At 31.7% G+C, this 22,419-nt stretch overlaps 4 protein-coding genes and 1 long non-coding RNA gene across 10 annotated transcripts; 2 read left to right on the forward strand and 3 right to left on the reverse strand.

Annotated features, from left to right (window-relative positions):
* On the forward strand, positions 4,173–6,013 carry LOC109349850 (transcription factor MYB36-like). Its single transcript, XM_019590870.1, has 3 exons — positions 4,173–4,559; positions 4,826–4,955; positions 5,292–6,013. The coding sequence occupies exons 1-3, from the start codon at positions 4,424–4,426 to the stop codon at positions 5,791–5,793; spliced, it is 768 nt and encodes a 255-aa protein (XP_019446415.1). The 5' UTR covers positions 4,173–4,423; the 3' UTR covers positions 5,794–6,013.
* LOC109349851 (vacuolar protein sorting-associated protein 32 homolog 2-like) lies at positions 8,899–13,174 on the reverse strand. Of its 2 annotated transcripts, none has more exons than XM_019590872.1 (8): positions 13,047–13,174; positions 12,782–12,945; positions 11,253–11,352; positions 10,322–10,407; positions 10,131–10,222; positions 9,796–9,910; positions 9,460–9,655; positions 8,899–9,223 (listed from the first exon to the last, which is right to left on the reverse strand). In XM_019590872.1, exons 2-7 carry the CDS (start codon positions 12,854–12,856, stop codon positions 9,464–9,466), a joined length of 660 nt encoding a protein of 219 aa, XP_019446417.1. In that variant the 5' UTR covers positions 12,857–12,945; positions 13,047–13,174; the 3' UTR covers positions 8,899–9,223; positions 9,460–9,463. The 2 variants fall into 2 exon arrangements, with proteins under 2 accessions (XP_019446417.1, XP_019446418.1); XM_019590873.1 differs by having other exon boundaries at positions 8,962–9,218.
* LOC109349852 lies at positions 14,478–17,314 on the reverse strand. Of its 4 annotated transcripts, none has more exons than XM_019590877.1 (7): positions 17,093–17,199; positions 16,804–16,879; positions 16,595–16,678; positions 15,813–15,867; positions 15,442–15,577; positions 15,038–15,088; positions 14,478–14,956 (listed from the first exon to the last, which is right to left on the reverse strand). In XM_019590877.1, exons 2-7 carry the CDS (start codon positions 16,852–16,854, stop codon positions 14,857–14,859), a joined length of 477 nt encoding a protein of 158 aa, XP_019446422.1. In that variant the 5' UTR covers positions 16,855–16,879; positions 17,093–17,199; the 3' UTR covers positions 14,478–14,856. The 4 variants fall into 4 exon arrangements, with proteins under 4 accessions (XP_019446422.1, XP_019446420.1, XP_019446421.1 ...); XM_019590874.1 differs by having other exon boundaries at positions 14,484–14,956; positions 16,804–16,865; positions 17,093–17,311; XM_019590875.1 differs by lacking the exon at positions 15,038–15,088 and having other exon boundaries at positions 14,480–14,956; positions 16,804–16,865; positions 17,093–17,314.
* Positions 19,015–22,166, reverse strand: LOC109349853 (60S ribosomal protein L31-like). Of its 2 annotated transcripts, XM_019590879.1 has the most exons (4): positions 22,055–22,166; positions 21,849–21,941; positions 19,232–19,511; positions 19,015–19,190 (listed from the first exon to the last, which is right to left on the reverse strand). In XM_019590879.1, the coding sequence occupies exons 2-3, from the start codon at positions 21,926–21,928 to the stop codon at positions 19,232–19,234; spliced, it is 360 nt and encodes a 119-aa protein (XP_019446424.1). In that variant the 5' UTR covers positions 21,929–21,941; positions 22,055–22,166; the 3' UTR covers positions 19,015–19,190. The 2 variants fall into 2 exon arrangements, with proteins under 2 accessions (XP_019446424.1, XP_019446423.1); XM_019590878.1 differs by having other exon boundaries at positions 19,015–19,511.
* On the forward strand, positions 19,506–20,151 carry LOC109349854. Its single transcript, XR_002108045.1, has 2 exons — positions 19,506–19,759; positions 19,808–20,151. It is a non-coding gene; the product is annotated as an uncharacterized LOC109349854 (long non-coding RNA).

The raw sequence follows: 22,419 nt of genomic DNA on the forward strand, positions 1-22,419 counted from the left end.
AGAAGATCAATTAAGAAAGAAAGAAGGAAAGGATGAGGTGATCATGCACAGCAGAGCATCAATTGATGCTCTGATACCATCTTAAAACATGATATCTCATGATGATGATGAACACAAAAGAACAAAGCAAGAGTTGAAGGAAGAAGGAGATGACTTACAACAGAAAAAAGAAAATTATAACTTCTATATTCATTCATTAATCTAAAAGAAAAACAGTATGATTACATATATAGGCTGAAGAGCAAAGCCATCCTTTAAAAACAGAATCAAAACTAACAAAGCAACAGCCTATTTACTAATAACAGAAATAACAGAAAAAGGAATCTAAACAAAACACATGCCAAGTGATTATTGCTTTATAAGCAAACTAGACTGCATTGGTTCTCTTCTTGACAATAACAATAATCTCCTAACCATCAGAATCAATAGGATTGATTCTTGCTTTACATGCCTTATTAGTGGTGGCTTTATTGCTGAGAATATCATAAGCATCATCTTCAAAGCCCTGCTCATTGATCTTTTGTTGATTAAGAATATTGTAACAGTTTTGGTTATGCTTGGTGTGGTGATCTTGTGCTGAATTGAATGGATATTTTGACAGACGTACCATGTGGAATGCAAGTGTTGAGACTTGGGAGTTGTAAAATTTGCTAGCAGCACATGTTTTATTTCACACTTTCAAATAAAAAGATTAAACTATAGTTTTAGTATAATTAAATAGAAGAGAGATTCAGTTACTCCAAGAATAATTTTTTTAAACTTACTCTTCATCCTAGTCATCACTTCTAGGGAAATCCAATGGTATGAATTAGTGAATAAATCTAAATCATTAGATGTCCATAAAATTGATGACTAAAATAGAGAGTAAGTTTACTCTTGGAATAAGTGGATTCTCACTCCATCATACATAAATTGTATATAAATGAGAAGATTTATGTATATATAAAAAATAAATAAATGATTTATATAACTTCACAGATATGAGTATAACTTATTTGCGACGTTGGAATTAGGTTTAGGCAAAACAGAAAAGCGATGTGGGAGGGTGAGACTCGGAGAGTTTTGCGTTTCCTTGTAATTTTAAAAATAAATTTATCTTATCATAATAAACATAACGATACAAATATAATTATATATAATATTTTTTTTATTTTTGGTATCACTTTCCTCTAGCAGAACTTTACATGAGTCTCATTTGTGGGAAGAGGTATTCTTCTAGGTTTGGTCAATAAATATTGGAGAAATCAAGAGATTTCACGTGAGTCAAACTTAAACTTACTAAATTTAGCCTTTGGCATTTAAGTAATTATAACATTGTCAGGCTTGTGATCTTGGTCTTGTGAGTTGATACTGGACTAACAAAAGGATGGACATGATTAGTTATATCTACAGAGTTTACATGGCCCATTTTATGGCAATACATTTTTCTTTTGGTTACTCCAATATTCTAAATTATACTCTACAATTTTGGTCGTAATATTATGATGAACAATACATCAATCATACCTGTAGTTGAATTTTTCTATAATTTTCTGTAATTATGATGAACACAATATAACCGCAATATTAACTTATAACACTAGGTTATTCAGCATCCTCATTTTGTCCAATATTAACTTCCCGTTGGAATAATTGTGTCATTCTTTTGCATAGAAATATTGAATAGTCTTAGGAATTTATGTCTGTCCAAAATCCATAGTTTTCTCCATTAACTACTTTTCTCAACCACCCCTTCATCATAATTTCTTTTCTAGCTAGCTTCAATATAATTCCATAATGGCACTCATGAATAGAACATATAATTCTTTTCCATAATGGATTTCCTTAATCAGAAAATTGTTACCACCATTTGAAGGGTAAAAATGCATTTTTTATAACCTGGTTTCCAACTACTCAACATTCATTCCCCTTTGGCTTCTGAATAGTTTCCCACTTAATCAAGGGTATAATCCCTGCTTGCCTTATTTACCTGTCCAGAAGAACTTCCTTTGAAAATTGATTATTTTCTCACCACCATATTTGAAATCTTGAAAATTGTCATGAAATATATAGGCATGCTTTTAATTAGGACTTGTTTGAGGAGAACTAGTCCTCCAAATATAAAGAGGACTTTTGCACCTTATCACTTGCTGTCATGTAGTAATTTTCCTTTTTTCTTCTTCACGTTAGTTTAGTGGTCCACTAGATTTTCAGATATACCAAAAGGTCGATGATTCTATTTATGGAAGTGACATATGTTGGGAGTAAATCACGTAACAAAAAAAGATTAGTTTCTTACTCATAAAATGGGGAAATATCATTAGTTATACCAAACAAAAAAAATATAAGAATTTTCTATATATTAGTTCATAGGGGGATTCCAATGTAATTTATTGCCAAGTACACTAACTATATCCCAACCTTTCAGCAATCTGGTTTTTCAATGCTTAATTTTTGCCCAACAATCATATTTGATATTCTCCTTTTTTATCAAACACAAGTGGAACCTCACATTCCCTCCCTAAGTAAACATCACCAAATAGTTACTAAAAAAGTTGTAGAATAATTTGCTCTCTCAAAATCTCTTTTAAGAAGAGCATTATTTTGTATTTGTAACAAAACCTCTTTTATGTAAATCAAATTGTTTCATGAATAAATTATTTAATTATGTTAGGGATAAGAGAAGCAAATTTTTTGGGCAACCCTGTTTACTCTTTTTAAAAAGTGAAAGGCTAGAGAGAAAGTGAGTCCAAAATGGGGTGTGCTCATAGTCAGTATTCAACTTTGTACAGAGTGGTAGTAAAAGTAAACAACCACATTTCCGTGTCAGTATTTGCCAGGAATTATCTCTCCAGAGAAACAAATACTATAATTATTTGTATTTTAAATGACAAAGATGTTATTTTATTATATTTAGAATGATAAATATGTCATTATATATTAAATTTTCTTTGATTTTTTAATTATTTGTGGAGAATGTCCTTTATATCAATACAATGCTCGTAGCTACAAAGATGAAACAGAAGTAGAAACATATTTTTTGCATCCTTATTTTATATTAGATTAAATATTATTTATATGAGTGAGACTGGATAATTAATTATATATAAAGTTGGAACTAATATATTGTATATAGGAGTGGTAGTATTTATGGGTGAAATTTTTTCCGTATATAAATAAAGGAATTAATGATCCTAATGAAATTTGGTTTTATTATTTTTAAACAAAGTCTTACGATCGAGTGTTATGAATGAAAAAAAAGCTTAATAAGATCTTCACAATTTTATTCAAAGTAGTCGGAATAAAGTTCAGAATAAAATTGCATGAAAGAACAAACCTAGAGCTTATCCTTTCTCATAATAATGCACGTATAATATAATAGCTAACTTCTAACATAATATTTAGTTATAAAAAAGTTTTATTTTTTTGTGCAAAGTTTTAAACAAAGTTTTGATAATTTTCTACCATCTCTTATTCTTTTGTTTAGCATAATGGTTAGAATGGACATGGTTCAGATTATACGCATTTCATTAATCAACCTTTGTGATTTAAGTCAGGAGTAGATCATTCTACACAAGGTTAGGACACTACAAAATAAACCTTTTCTTGGGTGAAGTAAAAGTAAAATCTTCAAAACTAATTTTCTCAAAGAAAAAAATGTTTATTTTACACTTTTTCTGACACCCTTTTTATACTTCATAAATAATGAATGATTATAAAAAGATGATATTGAAAAACAGTGTCATCTTTATTCTCCAGGTTATTAAAATGCATTAAATAATTAGTACTTTGATATTTTCAGAGTTCAAATATATTAGTGAGCTGGTAGTAACAGATTGCTATTTTTGTGTACCGAAAAGAAGTAATAGATTGCTATGTTTGTGTCAAAGATAAATAATTCACACCATATGCATTTGCATTGGCTCAAAATACATGTTAAACAAATGATTTAGTATTCATGATATTGAACCAAACTGATGCAGAAAGAAACTAACATACCAAGCTATGAAGGAAGATGCAACATTATGATATTGTGTTTATTTGAATGTTGATATCTTAATTTCCATGCATGGGTCTAGCTGATATTTGCAGGAAGATAGAAGGGAATAAAATATCAGTACTTTTGATTTCATTTTGACTGATTCTCTTTTGAGTCTTTGCCTTGTTTCATAAGAATAACCAGCTAAGTAGGTTAAAAAATAGGACAGAACAGGTAAAACATTACCAGAAAGGAAAGGAAACAAAGTAAAGAGAGCCAAATCACTGTCACTGTCAACAAGACTAAGTCAAGTTTTCCAAACGTTCCAAGTTTCACTTTCAATACATATTAGTGTATCTTTTTTAACTATATATATTCTTATTATTCTGTGCTCATTTTCACATTCACTGTCTCTTTCTGCTTTGTTGTTGTTGGTGTTCAGTTCAGTGTGCCAAATAGTTTGCAATGGGAAGAGCTCCATGTTGTGACAAAGCTAATGTGAAAAGAGGGCCATGGTCTCCTGATGAAGATGCAACCCTAAAAAACTACCTTAAGAATCATGGCACTGGTGGTAATTGGATAACCCTCCCACAAAAAGCAGGTTTATTCTCTCTTCCCCTCCAATATTTTGTTTGGAAAAACTAACTTCTTCTTTGAATCACTCATTTAGTTGAGCTTATGTTTGTTACATTTTGGAAATATTTGGATGTTAAGCTTCTTTTATAATCTATACTTGTTTGGGTAAGTAAATTTGAATTATTAAAAGAAACTATTATTTTACAAGTTCACACAAATGAAAGATGATATGACCCTTTAATTTGAAGCCTTAGCTTTTGTTATGTTCAATATTTTGTGTGTCCCTTTTAGGCCTTAAACGTTGTGGGAAGAGTTGTCGTCTTAGGTGGCTGAACTATCTTAGGCCACATATCAAGCATGGAGGTTTCACTGATGAGGAAGATAGAGTTATATGCACCCTTTATGCTACCATTGGAAGCAGGCAAGTTCATTCCATTTTGTGCATCTATTTACATATATACAACTTTGATATACATCAACATTAATTTTCTTTTTTTCTTTCATTCTCCCCCAAAACTCAATTCGCAAACGTATTCTTATTTGTCGCCTGATTTTGATATTCTTTGTATACACTTATTCAAAAATACAATACAGAAATTAAGTAACATAGTATGTTTTACCTATTGTTGATGTACAAAAATCATTTTCCTCCTTGTGTATACATATCATGAAGTTAGAGTATTTAAATATTTTGTTTTACTTTAATCAATTCCTTGTGCCATTATGATTGAGTGTGTGCTATGAATTTTGATGCTAGGTGGTCCCTAATAGCAGCCCAACTACATGGGAGAACAGACAATGATGTGAAAAACCATTGGAATACAAAGTTAAAGAAAAAGTTTTTGGCAGAAAACACCAATATTGCCACTAACAACACTGGTCACATGATCAACAACATTAATAGTCAACAGTTCTCAACTTTCACTCCTCATCCTCAAGTTGAAGCCTTTTTATTTGATCATAAGAACTCACCTTGTTATGACCCCTATGTTTTGGGTTTGGACCAAACACCATTTCCAGTTTCCTTATCAATGCCTTTGGAATTGGATGTTTCAGGTTTTGAAACCAGCATGAGTAACAATTGTGGAAATGGAATTATACCATTTTGTAAGGAAGAGAAGGATAATAATACACAATGGCTTGGGTATGAAGATGGAGATGCTGCCATGTTGCTTGATTTTGTGTATGAAGATTTCTTGCATAACAATGGGTTTGTTTCTCAAGACAAAACCAACCAAATTGCCTCATCATCTAGCTAATATAACCAAGGCTTTCTCTACTCATACAAAGCTTCACAAGTCTCAGCAAAATGATTATAGAATAGGAAAATAAAGTCATAAGGATGGAATATAATATAGCTATTAATTAGTACTAGCTAGTAATTATTAATTGTCTAACTATGGATTGTGGTTTGAATTTGATTATAGTAGTTGGTGTATATGGAATTATGTGAGCTTCTTACACTAAGTTCAAAGTTTATGATATTGGGATCAATGAGACTATATTTGGGTGGAGAGTACTATTGTCTTTTTACCCATTAGAGGAAATGTTTTTTTGTGTCACATACAGTTTGTTTTAGAATAAATACCAAAATTGCTAAAATTTTAGAATAAATACCAATAAACTACTTCACTAAGACCTTATGTATACAAAAAAAAATCAATGGTTTGATTCCTTATAATGATATTTATTGGAAGGGGAGGGATTTACTTACTCCAAGAGTAAGGTTTTTAAACTTACTTTTCATCTTAGCCATCAATTTTATGAAAATCTAATGATTGGAATTAGTGAGTAGATCTAAACCATTAGATGTCCATAGAATTAATGGCTAGGATGGGAAGTAAGTTTTTTAAACTTACTCTTGAATTAAATGGATCCCCACTCTTATGGGGAAAGATCCACTTACTACAAGAGTAAAGTTTTTAAACTTACTCTTCATCCTAGCCATCAATTCTTTATCCATAAGATGAGACATCTCATCCCTAGGTTATACCAAAAAAAGTGGTCATAAAAATGTGAAATTTAATCGACATTTGAGGTTGTACAACATGTAATGTTTTAGGACCAAATAGTGTGTCTTAGTTATTAGCCAATTTAAGTATATTTTTCTTCTTCTTTATCTTATAACAGTGTGGGGACCCAAAAAACAATCAAAAGTACTGGTCATGAAAGTTGCATTGGCTCTTGGACAATTTCCAAGCCAAGAAAAAAAAATGGGTCCCCCATCTGACAGCAACAACTATGTACTTGACAGTGATTATCTTGCTCAGTCACCACTATCACATTATAATATGGTGAAAAAGAAGAACGTGGTTTCTTTCACATAAGCTTAATTAATGTAATAGCAAAAGTTAGCTTTCATTCACTTTAATCATTTTCAGGCTTCTAGTTATTCTTGAACATAAGTTCATCCCTGTTCATGTATAGTTGGGTGATTGCATCCTCTACCTCCTATATCTCTAAAAATAATCATGTTATAAACAAATCCATATTAAATGAAGATATTTTCTTCAAATAGTTTTGAGAGATTCTAATCAATTTTATTTTAGATCCCATGGCATAAATTTCCATAATATTTTGAATGCATTTAACATCATAATTTGGGTGTTTATTAGAGCTTATTTGTGTTTTATGAGAATAACATATGAAAATGATTTTTGAATTTTCTACTTTTTTAACTTATTTCAAAATAGCATATTGAAGAAACTTTTAATTAAATTGTTCATTCAAACAACCCCTCTAATATATAGAAGTGATGTAGAAGCATGGTTTTGAAAGTAAATGGTCTGTTTTGTAGTGTTCTGCTTGTAGTCAACATGTAACAAATTTCAATGGTCAAAATTTAGTGTTTTCCAAAGGCAGACAATATTCTAACATAATAGTGGAAACATTGATTAACTAATCAATTTGATTAGTAATTAGATGCATGAAGTCAAACAAATAATCTTGTAGCTACAGAGATCGAGATCTAAATGCATAAGTATACTAATTTAGTATCATATATAATGTTTAATACAAAAGGAACACAATAAACATAGTCTTGGAACCATGATTATTTATATAAAGTTGAGAAGATTTCTTTTAAGTTGAACAACGACCAAAAAGAGAAACATAATGTATAATAAGGCCTCCTTAAGTCAAGGTCTTAAAAATTCTAGTTTCCTTATCCTTCATTATCGTAACTTCAAATCAATGTTTGACGTGGACAACACTAAAGTTCTTTTCTGAAGATTAACGTAAACTCCTCTTATACTAGTTTCCCTTGATTGTTTTTTCTTTTGTTTTATGTGATCAAATGGAGTAAAAAAATGTTATCTTTATAATCAACAATTTTAGTTAATTCAATCTCAATTCCAGAAGATGGATCACCGGGGCTATGACAAGGTGGTGGTAGTTGTAGTGAGGTGTGGTTTAAATTGTTGGTGAGATGGGTTTAAATTGTCCAAGTCTGCAGTGGCAGTGGAAACAATAATGTGGTAATGGTGGTAACTGTAATGGCAGCAACCAAATGGAGATGGTGGCAGTAGTGACGGCAAATGGCTGAACAAATGGTGGAAGTGATGTATGGCTAGTTAGAGCATCTCATATAACAAATAAAATTTTCATTCTTATTTGGATCTCATATATTATTTTATAATTTATTACAACTTCTCATGAAATAAGAATATATTTTTTTCCTCATAATAACAAATATCATTTTTATTCTTATTTGAGTCTCACACAATCTACATTTTTCTTATAATATCAATCTCTCATCACTTTTCATTTGATAAGAACAAGGAATTGTTATTATTTAATAATAGAAGGCAAAAAAATAAGAATGACAAAATATAGAATAGAATAAGAATGAGCACATATGTTATCCCACATTTTGTATCACCCCATGTATCATTACCTCTAGCACATGGAGTGACACAAAGGAGGAGAGTACATATGTTGTTCCACACTTAGTGTCACACCATGTGTCATAAACTTGTGATTGGTTGAAAAAATATATTTAAGATGATATTTAATTTTTAAGTAATTTTTTAACCAATCGTTAGGTCAAGATATGGAGTGAGACTAAGTGTGAGACAACATATGTGCACAGACGAAGGACAGCAGACATGGACCAATAAAGACATACTGTCCCGAATCACATTTCACAATCTATACCAAGTGCATTTCTGGTACTGAGAAGACCCAGTATCCAAAACATTAAACATGAAACCCACAGATAGCACCACCAATATATACAAATTGCCTTTGAGATTGATCATAGCTACACAATAGTAATTGCTAAATGGGTGATGAAACTTTTCAAATTATCAATCCCATTTTATAGACATTCAAAAGTCAAAATGTTAAACCATCCATCCGAGTGATTATGTTCAAAGTTTCACATTCTATATTTTTAAAACAAATAATTATGTGCATTCAATCCATACTCAAAACAAAGCGCAAATAACCATCCATGGTACTTTTCTGAAAAAGAATACATGGAAAATGCTGACAAACTTAGCCCAGAGGAAAGCACACTATTTGAAGAGCTGTTCAATTTTTTGTCACCGTTATATACATCCTCTGGTCTGTTCAATTTTTTTATACAGATAAACAAGTGTGAAAGCGAAGAATTCTCCATGTCAATGGTTACAATCCCTATATAGAGTCCACTTGTCATCGCTACATCAATGCCTGCAAAAGTCTGGCCTAAACATAGCCAGCACCACAATCAATAAGAAATGCATTAAGTTTGGCATAATATCTGCTAACAAGCAATCTCAGGCAGTTTATTTCATATAGTTATACAAGTGAACCCAAGCAGGCAAAGGTATATACCAGACATGAAGCCAGTTCATAAACAAACAATTCAATACTAATCAAACTAAAACAGATTAATTCAAAGATATAGCATAAATGAACAGGGTCACAGCTGAGAAAAGGACCTGTTTAAAGTGCCATCTCAGCCTGTAAGGCTGCCAATTCATCTTCCTCAGGAGTGAGCTTTGCAGGAATAGGTCTAGTTGGTTGGCGCCCAGACGGAACATGCACCTGAGCTGCTGGAGCTATAGTCGCGGGCTGAAGAAGCTGTTCTTCCAACTCAGCACCCTCTAGTTCTTCAAGTTCTGCTTCCAGTTCATCCTGAAAAGGCAAACAATTGAGAAAGATGCCCCAGATGTATATAATAATAAATATATCAATTCTCAATAAAATTATAAGTCAATCAACAGATATAAAAATCTTGATCGCATAGAACCCAAAAGATTTTTTTTTAAGATTACCTCATCAAAATCAGCCGCTGCACCAATTGGAGCAGACAAAGCTTCTTGAATTTGTTTCATGTTCTCAGTCTGCTCGTTGATCTCATCCATGGTCTTGTCAACATCATCAATATTCCTGAAATATTGCAACTCAACATTGTCATAAACTCATAATCAGCAGCCCATTAAGTAAGATGAGCAAGAGCATGAAACAATACCAATCATGTGCATGAGGTAATTTTCCACATCACAAATAGTAAACTTTTCATGTTTTAGAACAAGCAAAACAACTGACATGAAGAACATATTAAGAGTGGAATCAATAAATATCTTATAGCATAAATAGAGATATTTACGTTGCTTTTTGCATAGCCTTCATAGCAGCAGCTCCAGTTCTCAAAGCATCAACTGTTTCTGTGGTTGCCTTGGCACCTTCCAACATTATCATCTGCAACACAAACAACCAGCATAAGATATTAAGATGTAAATTAAGCTCAGGAAACTGAACCATTGTCTTAACTAACAAATTCAAATTTTGCACTCATACCTGGTCATGAATACGCAACTGGAAATTTCCAAGCTGTTCTACTTGCTGTTCATATAACTTCTTCCTCTTCAAGCATTGTATTGCCGCTGCATGAAGCAGAAATTTACCAGGGAAAGTGTTATACAATATGAAATTTCATATTTTAATCAACATTCTTGTTTCACATGACTAAAATAGGTGTGAAGTTACTTCAAACTAGAATTTGAGCTTAGGGTGTCCAAATACTGCAGATTCTTAACAAAAAATCAATACAGAATATAATGAAAGAATTGCAGTCTATGACCATTTGTATTTAATCATACACATGAGAGCATTGCTATACCCAGGTCCAATTTCGTTCACAGGAATGCTTTTAGTACAAAGGAATGGAATAATCATTCCCTTTAACATGTTTTGTACGATCAAGAATAAAATGAGTGTTATATTCCCTTGGAAAACCAAATTAATTAAATGAATATAATGAAATTGAATTGTCCAACAACAGTGGTAGGGTTACGATGGTGGTGGGAACATAGGTAAGAGAAATTGTTATTTCAAGAAAATACAGAGTGAAAAGGTAGTCACAATCAATGTTGATGGAATAGAATGGCCATTCCCTCTGAAGGCAGTCCCAATCAATTTCGGAAGTAATGGCAACTTTCTCATCAGATGGAATGGCCTTTTATATCCCAGAATAGCTGGAAAACTTTTGGCTCAATCCTACGCCCACCAACACCATTGCACCACACCAAATGGAGCCCAAGTCATATTGACAAGCATGATACGTTATTCTTGATAAAACAATTCCTAAAAAACAGAACTGAAATTTTGACCAAATCACATCTCTTCATAATACCCAGTAACACGAATAAAAATGAAAGCAATGAGTGAAGAGCCATTGCATATCCCAATGATATTCTCTAGAGCAAGCATGCATGAGTTTGCTACATACCTCTTTTATTCTTTGCCCTAGTGAATTCTTTAGCTTTTTCAACTTCTGCTGCGGCCTTTTTAAGGAGCACATTCTCCTTTTTCTCTAGCATTTCAAGTGTCTACATGATCCAAGGAACAAAACATTCAAAATGAGAGAAGTTTTCCTTCGAGCTATAAACTATTGTTTGAATTAATCAATATATGTTGAGTGTTACATAATCAAACAATGTTAGAAAACTATATTAAAAAAATTTAAGATAGAAAACTAAAACACAGGACTTACATAAGGAAAAATTAGATAATAAAACCACCACTCAGCTACTGAGGCCGTGCCTTAGGAAAAAAGTAAGAATATTCTGATAGTGATGAGACTATATTTTATGAGCCTAGCCATGATCAAGCATTTTCTGAGAGACTAACCGGACATAACATTTACAAAGAGAAGAGAAACATAAACCATCTATGAAGCACTAATACTGATACGAGTTGGGATACAATATGTATCCCATATTTCAATACACATATTCTTCAAAATGCAGGATACAATACTTTTGGGATACGCATATAAAATATGCACATAAACTTCATAAAACATAATAAACGTATAATTGTTGTTATGGAATTCCAAATAAAAAATATATTTCTTGGAAATCACTAAATACAAAATGAAAATCATATTTTCATAAGAAATCACGGTATACTGCCCACAAATAGGAATAGTATTCATCTCGCTTATTCCATGATCAACATTATGCAAATGCATTTCCTCTTCTTTCTCTATGCAATACACATGCTGTCTTTTATTTTCTCACTACAAGTCCAATGTTATGTCTCTCTCTTCTACTTAATTGACTGTGATTGTGTGTTATGCTTTTATCTCCTTTTCTCCCGCTTAAAATGCTCTTGTATGGTAGTTTGGGTGTCTGGGATGTATTGGAAAAACATTTTAAGAGTATGGGACAATATTGGATTTATAATTTATTTATAAAAAAAATCAATACTCTATGGATATGTATGGATGAAGTATCGGTATCGAATACAGATACGTGAGGGATATTGAAGTATATTTACTTCACATGGTTGCCATTACCGAGACATGTTAGAACAGAATGAAAAAGAGGGTACATAATCTATTTTATGATTGGTGAATTTTATAAACAGATTAGAATATAACATGAAACTAAAAAAGGTAGGACATTTTAGTTCCACTAAAGGGGTAATCTTGTATCAGGCATAATCTTGTAAAACAAATTACAAGTAAGAAGAAACTAAAAGCTCAATTGAGATACGAAACAATTGATATTCAACATCCACAACAACACGGAACTTCATTTATCGTTGTTCAAGCGTAACTTTCACCAAAGTTTCCAACCCAACATTGTTGCTTATCAATTGGAGAAAAAAATAGAATTATACTTCGAATTACATAATAATCAACGTGTAATTTGAATACACGAAAGCTCTAATTATCAAATATGCACAATCCGCAAACTCCAAATTAGGTAAAGGCGAATAATCGATATGTACGGAAAATCAAAATCGGAATACCTCATTTAACTTGCCCAAAGTGGCGAGAGCATTGGTTTCTTGTTTAGCAGGTTTACCGAAAATCCGAGTAAACATGACTGATTAGATAGAGATTAGGTTGAAACAGCGAACACCTTTGTGCGTGGAAAAGGGGAATTGAGAAACGAATTCGGGAAGCGATCTACCTGGAAAAGCAAAGGGGTGGATCAAAATCGAAGATTGGAAATAGGTATAAAAGAATGACGATGATTCGTAGAAGAAAAGAGAGAGGTGAAGATAAACAAACCCAGAGAAATTAGGGTTTGGAGAGAGATGAAGGGGATTTTGAGATGGAAGAGAAGAAAGTGAGAGATGTTCGAAACAACACGTAATCGGTAATGGATTGGAAATTAGTTGGTAGGAGATAGGAAGTTGAGCAAATAAAGGAAAATAACGTTATAATTGTATTTTATTAGGACTATATTTATCTATAATTATAAAGTGGAAAATTAATCTATCAAAATAAATAAGTGAAATTTGATTCTTGTTTTTTAATTTATATAGTTTAAGTTTGTTATATAAATAAGTTTAATTTATAAAAAAAAAAGGCTTATAAAGCCAAAAAAAACAATATATATCAAACATTTACTTATTATTCCATTTTGTCTTGATTTAGATAAAGTTCTCTTATTAAGGTTCGTAAGGGTAAAGCATAAACACGAGTTAAATTTTAAAGTATAATCAAAAGTTGTAGAATTACACTTATGGGATAGTTCTATAATCTTTATTTTTATTATTTTTCTTCCAAAATTTAACTAAGAAACTAAATAAAAGTTATTGATACATCTCTTTATGCCTACCTCCATTTTTTTTCCATTGAATTCTTTAAGAGCCACATGAATGGCTATCAAGATAAGTTATTGGCCATAGTCTCTCACAAAAAATGGCCACGATTATACAATGGTTAATGGTTCAATCCATATAAATTGCAATTGCTAATTATACAATTCAACCACTAAAAGGTTATGCTTAAAAATGAGAGTGTGATAAAATAAAATGCGATAAAATTTTGATCTAACGGTTGTATTATTCCAATAACCCCACTAATGGCAAGCAGGAAGTTAAAATTTGGGCAAAGAAAATGTTAAATTGTTAGTCCATAGAGAATTGAATTACACATAGTGAAGTGAGGCATAAGTCCAAGAAGTGAATTGCTTTTTAATTTAATGCACTTGCTTGAAGCCCATAACATGTATCGTAATTAGTCATGCATCACAAAAGAGATTAATTCATTATCCAAAATACAATGAAATATTCTTAGTAATACCAAAAAACTAATAATAAAGTGAACACATAACAAAAAATTAAATTTAATCAAAACAGAGAAGCCTGGAAGGGCATCCATTGATTTCCACATTTAGGTAAAAATAAATTTTCATTTGCAAAGTTCATATCTAATATAATTTGCCAATCAGTCTTTCCCATTGCATCTAAAAACCCAAGAAGCCTGAAGGGGCATCCATCTTACAAGGCAACAAATTTTGTGCTTTATCAAAGGTTAAAAAATAGTAGTCCAATGCACGAGACTCTCAGCTAATTTTTTGAGTTTGGCAAAGGTCGTTTATTTGCAAGCAGCCTCGGCACTTGATTAACTGCTTAAAAACTTCATAAATTTTGATCTTTGAATTCCAAGTGTCCAAGAAAGGGAGGAATTCTCTATATCACTTTCACAGAATCACTGGTTAGAAACAGTTTTTACCTTTGTAAATGTGTTCACATTGCAATTATGAAATTACATTATGAGTACTCTATATACCTTTAACATTAGAGACAGAGATGATGATGGAAAAAGAAAGGCTAATCCTCAAGTCTCAATTGGAGAAAAAGTAGATAGAATAGAAGCATGACTAGTCTAGTAAAAAGAATGGGGACTAAGATTTTTCGCTATCATGTAGAATTAATTACAAAGACTAAATAACCACATTATATAATTCTCCAATCCTTATGTGTATCTGTCATTATTACTAAGCTTTATGGAAAATACTATAGTTTATGTGGTCATTCTGCTCCAAATTGGTTCTCATGTTCATTCCTCCATCACCAGCAGAACATGAATTCTAGCTTGCTTTGTAGGCATACATGTACCCGCGAAGCTTTCTTACGTCTTCCGATGACTCGTTTAGCAGATGATCCACATAGAGGCAGATTGCAGCCGCACTGCAGCATAGTAACCAATTTTTGCACTAATTTAGTTAATGCCAACAAAACAAACACCAACTTATGGAGATCATAGCTTACCTAAGAGGACCAAATGGCAACCAGATAACATCCCAACGGAACTTTGACAATCTGCTAAAAATATATTATACATAAGATGTTAAGCACCTGAAGTAGTAGAAAGTTTGAACAGCATAAGCAGAAGAAAACATAACTAAACGGAGTGCGGGAGCATTACAGAATGGCAAACATTATTTTTAGTCTTCATCCTACTATTACAAGTATAGAATGTGTACATGTGTGTGTGTATAAATTTGTAGCTTTCAGGCTTCTTGTGTCCCTTCTCTGCTATATTCGGGGACCAATGAAAGAGTTTCTTGATTCTTGTAGCCAAAACTAGAATGTCCAAATTGAGTTTATAACTTTATATACTGAATCCTATATGGAATAAAATGCATCGGTTGGTGCTTATCTAAGAACTTTACCTCAACATATAGTATAACCAGAAAATTGCCACAACGATGCCAGCATACAATGAGTAGTGCATCCATCTCCTGCGATGCATTGACTCACGAAGCAATCCTATGATGGCGAATGAGCACGCTAAAACAGCCACCCAGTCTGTACAAGTTATTCAATTAGCTAAGTTTACAAAGGGAGTCATCATAGTTTGATAAGTGAATAGCATAGCATGTATCTCCACACAATGGCAAATTAGTACAAACGGATATGGAAGACACAGGGTGAGAAATGAATATGAAGGGAGAAGTACAATAAGGATCAAGGAAAGAACTCATGAAATAAAATAGAATGTTGAAATGTACGTATATGATTCCAGACAAGAACAGAAGTGAACCTGCAGATATAATCATCCATGAGTGGATCTCCTCCATGAAGTAAGCATAATATCGCTGTTTATCAAATAACATAGAAAGGCACACAGCATACTCAGTTAAAGAAACAATCATGACATCCCATGATAAAAACATTACTAGCTGGAGTCATTTCAATTTTACAAATTTGAAAAAGAAGAGTAATACTAATAAGTAATAACACAGCCGCACCACATAAGCCCGAATCTTTACATAATCCAGTTGTCTTCTAGCTGAGTAGGTTAATAGAAGCACAGCCAAACAACTATTTTCTTCAAGCATACATTGTAATTACTATTTATCATGGGAAGATGTTTTTCTTACAACAGAAATTAAATTACCTAACAAATCCCTTCAGTGTCACATTCTGATAATAAAATAAAAGAATTGCACAAAATATTAGATATTCAACAAGACTCAGAACAGTCACAAGCAATCATCTCAAGCAAAAACACTTAACATTCTTAGCTCTAACATTTAATCAAATGCAACCTTGAGAGACCATTAGCTACAAGGGGAAACCTCCTTAATAAAGTTAATATTCCGACCATTTTAGTGGAACCAACATGTCCCGATTTACTTTTTAACCCCAATGTCATATTTTGCTTCATTTATAAAATGTACCAAACACATAACAAAACCCAAATGTTTTGTTCGTTCGATCCCGTTCTAACACGTGTAATACCTATGATTCTGGCTGGAACAGGTTACATTGCTTGCAAAATAATGCATAATAATGTAACTAACAGTGTTGAAACATACATACCAGTTCCCAAGGTGAAGAAGCCTGTTGGAAGATGGAGTATAAAAGAAACATGATGTAACAGAAGAATAGTGCAGCAAACACAGTCTACATTATAGACGAAAAAATAATCCAAAATGAGCTAAAATATATAATATATATCAAACAAGTAATGCATAAAAGGAAAAGGAAGCATATAGTATATAGTTTTGTATAAGTAGTTAGTTATGTACCCTCCATAAACGACTCTGCTGAGCTTGACTCCTTTCTAAAGAACGAACCATCTCTTCTTGTTCTGTACATCAATATCAATCTAAATCTTCATAACTATATCATAACCCAATTCAAATTTACCATACAAAATGTTTTTTTCAACAAAAAAAAAATTGTGATAATCCAAATATGGGTGAAATCAAAATAGTTGAGAAACGTCCCTTTAGCCTAAAGTAGGAAAATTTGGATTCTAATTAGAAAAATTGTAAAATGAAAAAAAAAAAGTTAAAAATGGAATTGAATTGGAACCTTGAGTGTCAAGGGGACGAGAGGGTTCGTTGTCATGAGTAGGGAGAGAGAGATTGTCATCTTCAGAATTGCGCCATTGTCTTGCAAGCTTTTTCATTTTTTTCAGATTCCTTCACGATCACACCATAGATCAAGTTCCCTTGCACTAGGTCAAATTAAAAACTTCTCTCAGGGAATTTTTTGTTAATTGACTATTCTCGATTTTACCAATATCTTCTTTTTTTATATTTTATTTTGGTTACATTTACATTGTTCATTTGAAAATTAACTCATCGAGAATTGAGCCTTTTTTATGAAAATTGTTTATATAGAGAAAACATTGTTGGTGAGTACAAATTAAATCATCCATATAGAAAATAAAAGATTATATATTTATATTTACACAAGCATTATCTATTTTTTCTTCTAGTCAAATTTTGCCTAACTAATAGACAACAATTGAGAATCGATGTCCTTCTTGACCAATTATTGATTGATAATAAGGGTAAGATATAAGAGTGTAAAATTTATATCTATTCTACTTATAAAGGGAAAACCTAAAATAATCATCCACCATGTTGTAATTTGTGGTTCTCCCTTTTTTGCCATTACTATTTTCTAATTTTTACAAAAAAAATTATATATAACCTAATGTTTCTCGCTACCTAATATATGCTCATATTATTTGGTTAATTATTTTTTATTCTTATTATGACTATCGGTCTTTAATATAGAACATTACATCAATCAAATAAATTTAACTGTAGATTACAACTATTTAACACAAAATATTATGTTTGACATTTATGACATACAAACTATACATTATAAATGATAAGAAAATAAGTTGATAAACATGATAGTGATTGTCAATACACTAGTGGTGATAAAGCTAGCACATATGTAGTAGTTGTGTAGAATCGTAGAAGTTATAGTCAGAAGTTGGATACGTGTGAAGTGGCATCTTTATCCAAAATAGACAAATATTTGCAATAAGATGAAAGTGTTTAGTGTGTTTTCCAACAAAATATGTTTGTGGAGAATGGGATTTCAATTAAGTTGAACTTTTGCTGCTCACACTTTGGACTTATATATATTCATATAGTATGATAGTAAAAATTTATGCACATATACCCTATTTTTACCATTCATTTGAATAATTTTTTTGTAAAATTAACAATAATTAAATATCAATGGTAGATGATATATAAAATGACATACATCTTTCTCAAAATATAATTTGAAGTATAAAAACATAAGTTTATTTGTTAAAATTTTAATAATTATATATTTTCCTAACAAATCACAAATGATGATATAGAGTAACACAATTTCTGAGACAGAATATGTTATTTCAAGTTCATTTTGTATGAATATAATATTTATGCATGTTATTCATATGTTTTTTCACATTTTTTAAGTTTGAATTATTTTGTTTCATAGTTTGGACTCCTTTAGGAAGGGATACATTTGTTGTCACACTGTTTTATGTAAGAAACATAATTTTGTAGAAAAATATTTAACAATTGTAATTTAAAATTAATAATATTTTTTTTCAACCAACCAAAAATAATTATACATAGAATGATGTAAAAAATGAGACAACAAATGTATTCTCCTTTAGGAATTGAGCTTTTTAATCCTTCATATTTTAAATTTTTTGGAAGAAGAGAGACAATGCGTATGAGGTTTCTTATTGTGAAAGAAATGCTTAAATGGTGTAGATGTTTTAAATGGTTTACAACTTCAAATGCTCACCTTCACAGGGTAGAAACTAGAAAGGGGAAAAAACATAAACCCGCATTACCACTCCTATTCTTTGTCAACAATAAATTTGTGACATCCGGTTTGTAGTCAACTTTTTTTCATTCCCATTATCCCAAGAAAATAAGGAAAAGTGGATGAAAAAAACATTGACATTTGCCTCTCTTCCTAATGCAAAGAAAACAGAAGGATATTAAAATAATTGATATTATCAAATCAAATATTCCGATGTCTTGAAGACATTAAAATACATGGAAAAACCTCAAACTATAACAATTAGATACTTTGGGTAAAATATAACATAAGGATAATAAACCACCTACACAATTAGAAAAGTCTAAATTGTGAATGAAAACTACTTGTATGGCTAAAGGTTTCAAACATACAACCTTAAAATCAATCTTCATCATCAATAACCTTTGTCCCCAAACCTTTGAGCTCATCCTTGGGGATTTCAACCACTGTAACAAGGGAGTAGAGCTCTTCCTTTGCATCCTCATCATCGTTTCTCTTGCGTGCAATGCGTACCCGGATCCTCCTAGGGACACTTCGGATCCCCTGGCTCCACACATACTTGTTCAGTTTCACATCCACTCTCACATCATTTGTCCCCATGGCTTTCTGGGCAAACTTCCTTATCTCCTTGATTGCTTTGGGAGCCTTCTTTTTGAATGTGCTGTTTTGCATAATATTAACATCAGAAACAAGAACTAATCCAGATAAACCACATTTATCAAAATGTGCACTTTCTTGAATGAACATGTCATTTCATACAAAATAAACAAAAATGAAGTGTAAAAATGTGGACTAATGGGAAAAGTAATGGTAATAATGCTCATCAATATCAACTGAACAATACAGTAAAATTAGGGTGCAACAGCAGATTTCTACAACCAATCAACACAAGATATTAGCCACCAAATCGTACTTACATGAAGACTAAAAAGATAGCTTTTAGTGTTTAATAAATAGCTTCCTTTCATGGGATTGCTGATTTAGAACAAGACTGGGTGAGAAATATTGGATGAATACATCATAGTGAATCTCAGATGACCATCATCAGATAATGTAAATCCAAGTTCATCATATGGTTTTCAACCATACAAATGACAGAAAAAACAAGAGTAACTAAGTACATTAATTCAAAATTATAGTCCATCGAAGACTGAGGAAGTGATGAGCAGTTAATAGTCAATCAGTTGTAGGTCAAACCACTCAGAAATATTGGATTATAACATCATAGTGAATCTCAGATGACCGTCATGAGATTATGTAAATCCAAGTTCATCACATGGTTTTCAACCATACAAACCACAGAAAAACAAGAGTAACTAGGTATATTACTGCAAAATATAGTCCATGGAAGACTGAGCAAGTGATGAGCAGTTAATAGTAAAACAGTAGTATGTCAAACCACTCAGAAATATTGGATGATTACATCATAGTGAATCTCAGATGACCGTCATGAGAAAATGTAAATCCATATTCATCATATGGTTTTGAACAATAAAATAGTGTGGCTGTTACTTTTAGTGAAAACAAAATAGCTTAGGATGATGTGATTATTGATTCTGAACAAAATTGAATAACAAATAAGGAGTTTATGGTATAATAGAAGGTCAAACCACTCAGAAATATTGGATGATTACATCAAAGTGAATCTCAGATGACCGTCATGAGAAAATGTAAATCCATATTCATCATATGGTTTTCAACCATAAAAGATGATTGAAGAAAAAAATATACGAGTAAAGGGGAGCACATGTTCTGTCCCAAGATATGTGTACCACTCCATGTACCATTTCATTCTCATTGGTCAGAAAATATAAACTAATTTATATTTAATTCATGTTTAACTTTTCTGACCAATGAGGAGCCAGTGGTACATGGAGTGGGACAAACTTTGGGACAGAAGATGTTGCTCCTTGCCTATCATAGTACCATATTAAGAAGTAGCAAACACACGATAACAGATAGATGAAAAAAACAAGTAGACTAAGGTACTGTAAAATACTTGCCAAAAAGCAGCTTTCTTTCTATTTAGTGTAAACAAAATAGCTTATGAATATGTCTGATGATTTTGAAAAAAACTGCATAACAAATTATGAGTTTATGGTATGATAGAAGGTCAAACCACTCAGAAATATTGGATGATTACATCAAAGTGAATCTCAGATGACCGTCATGAGAAAATGTAATTCCATATTCATCATATGGTTTTCAACCATAAAATAGTTGGTTGTTACTTTTAGTGTGAAAAAATAGTTTCTGACGAAGTGATTGGTGATGTTGATTTTTAAAAAAACTGAAAAACAAATAAGGAGTCTATAATATAGAAGGTCAAACCACTCAGAAATATAGGATGATTACATCAAAGTGAATCTCAGATGACCGTCATGAGAAAATGTAATTCCATATTCATCACATGGTTTTCAACCATAGCATATAATTGAAGAGAGAAAAATACGAGTAACGAAATGACTACATTCCAGTAGAAATGCTTGACATCAGCATGGAGTCATTCTCCCAAACCACATGGAATGCCCCATAAAAACCGCACCAACAAAAAATATCTTCTTTTATTACTTAAAAGCCAAAATGTTTTATTCACAGTAAGCTTCTTTTGCACTAGAGCCCATTAAAGTGAAAAACATACAGCCATGAAATGGAAAATACTAGAACCCAAAAGTGAAAATAAATATACTCTCCCACTCATGTCAGCATTGTATATTAAGTACACCAGAATACACCAAGTAAAAAGGACTATTATTCAAACAAGGTTATAAATAACAATCTCTTCTTACATTACCATTAAATTTGGGTAAAACATTTTAAAAAAATATTTTGATTGTTACACACATAGTATACACAAACAAACGTTTTAAATTTGATTGAAATCAAAATGACATTTTATTACAACTCGTGGATCTCAAAAACACATAAATGGGATTCAAAACCCTATCATACAAAATCAACATAGTAACTGAATTGAAGAAATGAAAGAATAGATTACCAGCCATGTAAGCGTTTGTGGAGGTTGATGGTGTACTCTCTGGTAACAACCTCTTCCTTTCTACTCTTGGTGTCAACCATTTTCACTTACCACCTATACAATAATACAATATTATTACTATTATGTAAAAGTAGATAAAATCTTTCAATGTTTCATTGAAGATTTGAATCGATACAAGATAAAAACGAGAAAGAGAAAGAGAGTACCTTTGAAATGGAGAAGATCCTTCACGGGGTGCTTCACACACAAATGAACATGAGAAGTGATTGTTGCTGTGATATAAATCCACAAACCCTAATGGGCTAGTTCCACTATACGGATTCAGGCCCAAGCCCAAGGCTATGTTTTTCTTTTTCCTTTTTCTTTTTAAGAAGCTGAGAGTATTTGGTTCATAAAAACTTTTTCAGGTTTATTTCATTATTTTAAGTACATTGTGTTGTTGTCATTTTATATGAAAAAAATGTACGCGAATTTTATATATTATTATTTGATAATTTATCATTTATATTTAATTATTATCCATTATTTAAATAAATAATGGATAATATATAATTGTGTATAAATTATTTCG

The sequence above is a fragment of the Lupinus angustifolius genome, chromosome LG06 (assembly GCF_001865875.1).
Source record: "Lupinus angustifolius cultivar Tanjil chromosome LG06, LupAngTanjil_v1.0, whole genome shotgun sequence".
NCBI classification, from domain to species: domain Eukaryota; kingdom Viridiplantae; phylum Streptophyta; class Magnoliopsida; order Fabales; family Fabaceae; genus Lupinus; species Lupinus angustifolius.